This window comes from Esox lucius, chromosome 5, assembly GCF_011004845.1.
Source record: "Esox lucius isolate fEsoLuc1 chromosome 5, fEsoLuc1.pri, whole genome shotgun sequence".
NCBI classification, from domain to species: Eukaryota; Metazoa; Chordata; class Actinopteri; order Esociformes; family Esocidae; genus Esox; species Esox lucius.
The window spans coordinates 23,800,001-23,807,348 of NC_047573.1; the positions used below are offsets into that span (position 1 = coordinate 23,800,001).

At 42.4% G+C, this 7,348-nt stretch overlaps 1 protein-coding gene across 4 annotated transcripts in view; it reads right to left on the reverse strand.

Moving 5' to 3' along the window:
- The window catches only part of med24 (mediator complex subunit 24), a 22,363-nt gene extending 16,234 nt beyond the window's left edge, over positions 1-6,129 (reverse strand). For 3 of the 4 annotated variants that reach the window (XM_034292432.1, XM_034292431.1, XM_034292429.1), the window contains exons 1-10: positions 6,031-6,129; positions 5,303-5,433; positions 5,133-5,215; positions 4,902-4,940; positions 4,719-4,792; positions 4,210-4,433; positions 1,079-1,190; positions 809-959; positions 518-631; positions 245-298 (exon numbers count right to left, since the gene is read on the reverse strand). In XM_034292432.1, the coding sequence (XP_034148323.1) occupies positions 245-298; positions 518-631; positions 809-959; positions 1,079-1,190; positions 4,210-4,433; positions 4,719-4,792; positions 4,902-4,940; positions 5,133-5,215; positions 5,303-5,432 (981 nt within the window). In that variant the 5' untranslated portion in view covers position 5,433; positions 6,031-6,129. Of the gene's footprint in view, positions 1-244; positions 299-517; positions 632-808; positions 960-1,078; positions 1,191-4,209; positions 4,434-4,718; positions 4,793-4,901; positions 4,941-5,132; positions 5,216-5,302; positions 5,454-6,030 lie in introns of all 4 variants that reach the window. The other variant, XM_034292430.1, reaches the window with a different exon arrangement.
- Positions 6,130-7,348: the final 1,219 nt, after the last annotated feature.

A 7,348-nucleotide genomic window follows, 5' to 3' on the forward strand; every position in this document is an offset into this window, starting at 1 on the left:
ATAGTAACACTCCTCACGGAGTACAGTACTTCACTGAGAGTATAGTAACACTCCTCACGGAGTACAGTACTTCACTGAGAGTATAGTAACACTCCTCACGGAGTACAGTACTTCACTGAGAGTATAGTAACACTCCTCACGGAGTACAGTACTTCACTGAGAGTATAGTAATGCACTTCACTGTCCATCAGATTCAGAGTGAAGACTCGCTTGCTGCCTTCTTGTAATGACACATTTACTGTACCTGTCCCTTCTCAGCCTGAGGATACTTTTTCAGTCTGAGGAGAACTTGCGGAATCTAGAGGGGGGAGCAAGGTGACGTTAAAACCGGGGCTTCATAGAAAACATGAACCTAAGTCCGGCAGACATTCATCTCAGGCGCAGCGTAGCAAAACATTTTGCACCAGAAGTGATTTTAAAGCATTTGTTGTAGGAGGTTTAGTTTGTTTTCAGGGGGCGTTCCGCTATTTTGTGTCTAATGAACAGGACGTAGGCCTAGAGTGAGAAATGGGCGGACCTTGAGAAAGGTGAAGGCTGTCCACTTGAGCTCCTCAGTGCCTTCTGGTGACTCGATGAGGCCAGTGAAACACGCCTTCCAGATCTCCAACACAAAGAGGGGCGTGGGGATGCGCTGCACAGGAGAAAGCACCGGAGGCAGAATCCGTTATTATCAGCCATTAAAATTCAGCCAGTGGTGGAACCACAATCACGTTAACTTCAACACGAAGCGCTCCGTCAATGTACCTTCAGTTGTTGAGTGTAAAAGTAGCATGCGCTACTAGTTAATCCGAGGCTGGTTGAGTCTCACCTGCATCCTTTTGATGATCATGAGCTGTTCCACCAGCGGCTGGGTCTCCCCCGTCAGGTTCATGGTTCCTTCCAGCATGATGAAGGCGTGCACTGAGGGGAAGGATGCGTGGTGTGGGGGGTCTGGACGCATGGACAGCATGGTAGGAATGCTGGGGCGGTGGGAGATTGAAGGATAACACAATAACCTCAGGGTTCAAATGTTGTTCACTATGGACTTTTATTGTGTGAGCAAAATGGTTGACACACCGCCTACATGTTACAGTCTCACCTCTTCACCAATGAGACACACTCTTCCAGGTTGCCTGTCAGGGTGTGATTGGTCATTCTGCTGAGGCTATCAGTCAACCGGTGCAAAGCTTGCTCAACATTGGTCCAGGAGGCTTTTGGAAAGACATCAAGGGAAAAGGAGGGAATCGTTGCAGGACAAAGTCAGATAAATCCGACCCGATGAAAGAATAAACAGATACAGTGGAACAGAAAAACCTTGGGTGAAACAGAATCCATTTGATGTGAACCATGTTTTTATTTCAGTGTTCACCAAAAAATAAGTACTGCAGTAGCCGTCGATTCAAGTTTAGTAGTTTTTTCTTCAGGATCATCAATCATTGAGGGAATGCTACCATTTAAATAAATAAAAGCTGCTACATTGTCTGCCTTGTATTGATTCCAATGGCATCTTTAGAAGAATTGCTGAGATTTCATTCTCAACACATTTTGCTGAGGTGGGTGTTCACTATCTGGGGAATTTAATTTGTGAGTGAAACACTCAAGGCCTAAATTCTCCAATCTGTTTGAATTATTGAAATTCTTTGAGGAATACAGACTGTTAAAAAGTCTGAGCTAACATGGGTTAGAGCAGGGGTCACCAAGTAAGTTTGGCATCGGGACAGTTTTTTTTAAGCCACTAGATGGCGGGCCAGAACATAGTCAAAGGATAATTTCAAGAAATTATTTGCTGAAAAATGCAACTATAATTGCCTGTTACAGACTGTTAATAAAGAGTCTATTTTAACTGCTTAGTCAGCTGCGGTTACCTTGTGGTTAAATCCTGTAAGACAGTCAAAAACAAAAATCGACAGTCGTGTGACAGTGTGCGGGTTTTGTGCTGGATTCATTAATACAGTACTACTGACACGTAGGCCTAACCTGGCCAGTGTCTTCATTCACCAGCTTCAACACAGACCGCCTTTCTAAGACACAAATTAAGAGACCACTGCACCTTTTTCTTTCCTTTCCAAAAAAGCTATATGTGGGAAATGCGTAATAGATAAAAAGCTTAACTTATTGTAATAATTATTTGAGGTAGCCTACTTTTACTCTCAGAATTATTCCTTTGCATCCTCACATACTACATTGCATTTTTTCATTGTCTGCGTGCTGGAGGTAGTCTACACTGCTACAGTGTGTGCAGAGCTAAATATTTAAGATAGCTGTATACACAAAATGGCACGATCAAAGAGTCTAAAGAGAAAAGTTGACAGCTAAAATAGGGCATTCAAAAATGAATGGAAAGACAACTATACCTTCATCCTTCCTAGTTTCCTGAATGCAAAGCCGGTGTGTCTTATTTGCACTGAAGTGTGTCAAGCAAACCACAATAGAATGCACTTCAGTAAAAACTCTCAGTTCAACTCCAAATAAAGAATTCACTAAAGAGCAAAATCACTAAAGAGGAAGTGTTTATACGAGTAAATGTTGCTGTCATGAATGAGATCTATTTCAGCACCAGACGCTGTCAAAATAATAATGCCACGGGCCAGATATAATTGCTGGCGGGCCAGTTTTGTCACGCCGGCTGTCTTTTGCCGAACCCTGCGTTAGAAGTTAATAAAACCTCATCCAAATAATTGTCATGGCAACATGTGGAGGAATGCCACCATGGTGAAAGCGTCTCAATCTCTGCATGGCCCCCAGCAAAATTAGCCTAAATGTTGGCTATAATTTGTATGTGTATTGTACACTTTGTTTAGTTAAAATCCTATGATGCTTGTATGGATGTAAACCCCAAAATGTTAATGTCATCATGAACAATACTTTGCAATAAAGATAAAAACAACTTTTACTACAGCTGCCAATTTCTGTTTGTTAGCAATACTACAAGCTGATTTGAATGGTGTGTAGCTGTTGCCAGTCACTTCTCAATCTAAAAAGGATCATTTCTAAATTTTACCAAAATCAAACAAATGTATAAAAACCAGACTTAGATTAAATGAATAAAATATGGACTTTGTGAGATCAGTTTTGACTGTGTGCCAATTAGAGTTGCAAAAGGCTTCCAGGAAATTTCCTGAGATTGTCCATGGAAAGTTAAGTCTGGGAATTTTTAACATCTTGCCCAATTTCATCAGAAAATGAGGCAACACACAACTGAGCACTTAGCCGCACTGTCAAGCCTAATAGCTTCCTATGTTTTTATCCCGTTTTTATACTATTTCCTTATTCTGTTTTATTATTATGATGATGTATCAATGTTTTAATTTGAGTATTTGTTTTTATGAAGATGAGGCATCCAAGTCTGACATTCAAACAGTGGATATCAAGAAGCTCCAGGGAGAGGACATGGAGACCTGAGAGGAAATACCTAAACAAGATACTAGGCTTGAGACAGATGTCCAATCAATAAACACTGATGTCCAGAGAGACATTCAGGCCATAGAGGATGACAACCAAACCAGAGTCGGAGTCGCCAGACAGACTATGTATCATAATTTTAAAGGTTACAAAATGTACTCTAAAGTACTCTAAAAATACAAAAAGTATTTTTAGAGTGGGATGACAGGGAATGCATTATTCAATATTCCTGTTTATTGTTCCATGAAACAGTCCCATGTTTTACTCCGAACTAAATTGTGGTTTTTTAATTTTATTTCTGTTAGAAGGGTTTTCATGACTGCTTATGATGAGGTAAAGTTTTGTGTATGTCCGCATATGACATGGTAATAGGGTTTATGTGTATGTCAGCCTATGCAAATAATTTCTATTTTATTCCTGTTAATTCCCATATAGTCCCGCAAAAAGATTATTTCCAGAATTGTGCAGCCCTAGTGCCATTGACAGCATCTTTTTTCTATCCCACACGGTCTGAGTTCCATGACAGCGGCCATGAACAGTCGTATCAGACTGGTATCTGATTTTGTACCCCAGATGTGGCTTGACGTCCGACTCCCTGAGGTTTTTTTCCCATTTAGACTGCAAATACAATTTTATTTAAATCGGAAGTGTGTTAAAAGTCATATTTGAGGTACTACAAACAGCCAGTGTGAACAAAGATTAATTTTCTTGTGCAACAGCTAGAACATTTGATCGGCACCAACCTAATGACCAAATGTTGTGATGAAGTTGGAACCTTAACCACAGCCTACAGGAAAACCCCTTAGAAGACTGTAGCACCAGACTGACCTTGGTCTTCCAGACGGGCAATGTGCACCAGGGCCCTATTCTTGGTGCTGACCAGCAGGTTATTCAACCTCTCCTGACACCCTTTCAGGCTGGCGTCTGTGCTGGTGGAGGGCCCCAGCTCACGGAGCCTCTCGCAGTACCAAGCGCAGCCTGTCAGCAGCCACACTACTCCGCCCAGCAGGGCCCGGCAGAGCCCAATGCATTCCTCCGCCTTCCCGTGGCAACTGGAATGTGGAGGAAGAAGGTTGAACTGAGGTTTGACAGCGGTACACTGACGCTGCAAGTGCACACACTCTCCAGAGCTCTGACCAACTCTTACATCCCGGAGACTCTCGGCTACTAGAGCTTAAACCATATTTAATCACAAATGGTAAGCAAAGCGTAAGCAGTCTTTGACAGGTCGCACCTCTTCATCGGCAGAGCCAAGATTACTCGTTTAACACTGATGCCATGATAAAAGACAGAATCACAGGATGGAAGTGAGACAGATTACAGTAAGTGTGCTCTACCTGAGACGGTGGCAGAACATGTCCATAATCTCCAACAGGGCCTTAACACACAGCTCTCTGGAGAAGTCATCAAACTGAGGAGCGATGCAACACTTGTCAGGCAGGCAAGACTTCATCCAATGTCTAGTAGCACTTGGACAGCTGTTATTGGCCAGAGGGAACGAAATAGGAGGCAAAACTTACCTTACTGATGGCTAATAATACACTTGAATAGGACACCATCTGAGGAATATAATGGATTACATTAGTCAGAAACTGTGCGCCTTTTATAACATTTCACCAGCAGATCATGTGTGATGATAGCTTACAAAACATTTATTACTCTACAAAGACGATAAATATGAACCATTCAGTTCAGCTACATGTTATGTGCATTTGAGGGTGTGCAGATGTGTTTCAAAATGTCAACCTCACCTGGGAACTGATGGCATACTTGAGGTAAGACAAGATAAGTGGGTTGGGAGAAGGGCCAATCATTGCCTGCTCCATAAGAGCCTCTGAAACATGGGGGGGGGGGGGTTAATATATTGTTTACATCACGCTTTGCTAGCATTTATATGGATGATCAACGCAAGTCAGCTGACCTGCCAAGTTCAGGTAGTCCCATGTTGCTCCCTTAGGGAAGTTCTTTTTAATGTTTATGGCCCACTGGTAGTCGCTCCAACGCTCCTTCCAAGCTTGGAGAATGGACTGTTTCAAATTGACCACCTTCATACTGAAAAATGCACCACATTACTGTATCCATTATAAATAAATTACCTTTTTTCGTATATGAAAAATGACTAGCCTAAATGTATGCACATTAAGTAGAAATAGACTGGTAATGGTGTTCAAATGTTATTTTGGAGAAATTGCAACCTACGGACCCATAGAAAAGTTTCTGTATTTTCACTACTTGGTGAGAACCCTGTAAATAAACTAAATCGGAAAGATTCTGGCAAGGCGTGAAGTCTGAAGGCACGTTACATGAAGGACCAGAGCTACTAGAGGACAGGTATGCATAGCATGCAGCACATCCAACCGTACTTAGTAAGTCATGTATCTTTCCAGCTAGCGTTACATCGTGCAGACTATGCTTGCATGAAAGTCGTTCACCTATTACAAGGTACATTTGCGAAATACCAACATGATGACTAACAAACTTTCTTCCGCAGCAAAGTTGATAGCTAGGTCACTGTACATTAGTAGCTAGCTAGCTGTGTTGTTAGCTAGCTCAGTATATGCAGAGACCAGGCAAGAGCCCTTTTTTACTCTCAGTATGAATAACATATACGTAGCCTGCTAGAAAAATGACAGTTATATGAATGCTTACATGAATCGTGAACAATATTACAGATAAATGTAGCCTGGCGTTGGACTCTGTCAGATGTTGAAGACAACGAACGCCATCTTTGTTTTACGACAGGAGATACATCGTAGGCCTTAATTGGCCAAGACAAAACCTTGCGGACACAGAGAGTAAACAGCAACCCCATTGGTTCCTTTCTTTCAAACCGTTCCCTTATTTTGGACAGTAGATGTCACCACCTTCACACGGTATGTTGATCCCCTCCATGTACGATTGTACGAGTGAAACTGAACATGGATTGGCAACAAAATCGTCTACCAGAATAGGTTTGGGTAAGAATAATGACCAAATTAAACATTAAACACAAATTTACACAACAGGCATGAAGCTCCTTTTCCCCTTAAAATGTTTTATTGTAAATGTCAATCCAATAGTCGACCATGACTAGTTTAATTCATTGTTATCTGATATATTACATAATGTACGCTATTCCCAAAGCGTGACTAGAATGTGAGAATGAAGGGAATTCTTATGTAATAGGGCCATTCATTTTTTTGGGTTCTCAGTAGAGTCCTTGTTTGTGCCAATGGGGACCTGTCACTGTGCGTCTCCAGTTTCACTTGTCTCCGTCAGCAGAGATGTCCTCTATCCTCTGAGTGCCTGTCTAAGACGCCATATTAAAGTTCTGTCAATGGCCAGCCCTTAAGTGCCCTTAGTCACCATACAAACCATTGGCGTTGTGAGGTAATGTAGTGCGTGCCGTTAAGTAGACCTCTAACTTAAAATCAACTTTGCTTGGCAATATCAATGACTAGCTCCTGCACATTACATCTTGTGCCGTACTGAATACCATGAGACTGTTATAATCACTAATAGCGTAAGGACATGCCCTGCTAATCATATCATCGCTATGTTTTGAAAACGTATCACTCAAACAATTGAGGTGTCCTGTGAGGTGTGTTCTCAGACCCTGGTGTGGCCGTTGATAGTGTCAGGTTGGAAGAGGTTGACTTCAGGCCAGCCTGTCACTGTGTGGACTTTCTGTTCCTCAGAGCCCTCGTCTACAATGACCCCCATTCTGTCTGACACAGGAGACTCTGTCTGGGCCGGAGCACGGCCTGTCCACTGGGACACAGAGATGCCAGTGATGGAGGGACAGTACTCCGGCTGGCGTGGATGGTGAGAAAGAAAGGGTGGAGGGAGACAAAGAGATGAGAATCTTGTCAATGCACCATCCCAGTCAAAGGGCTAATAGACCTGGTGATGACAAACCCCAGTCCACTCCCTTACAGACCAAAGCTCTGCTGATTTTTTCTCATGACTTCACCTCTCCGGACTGAGA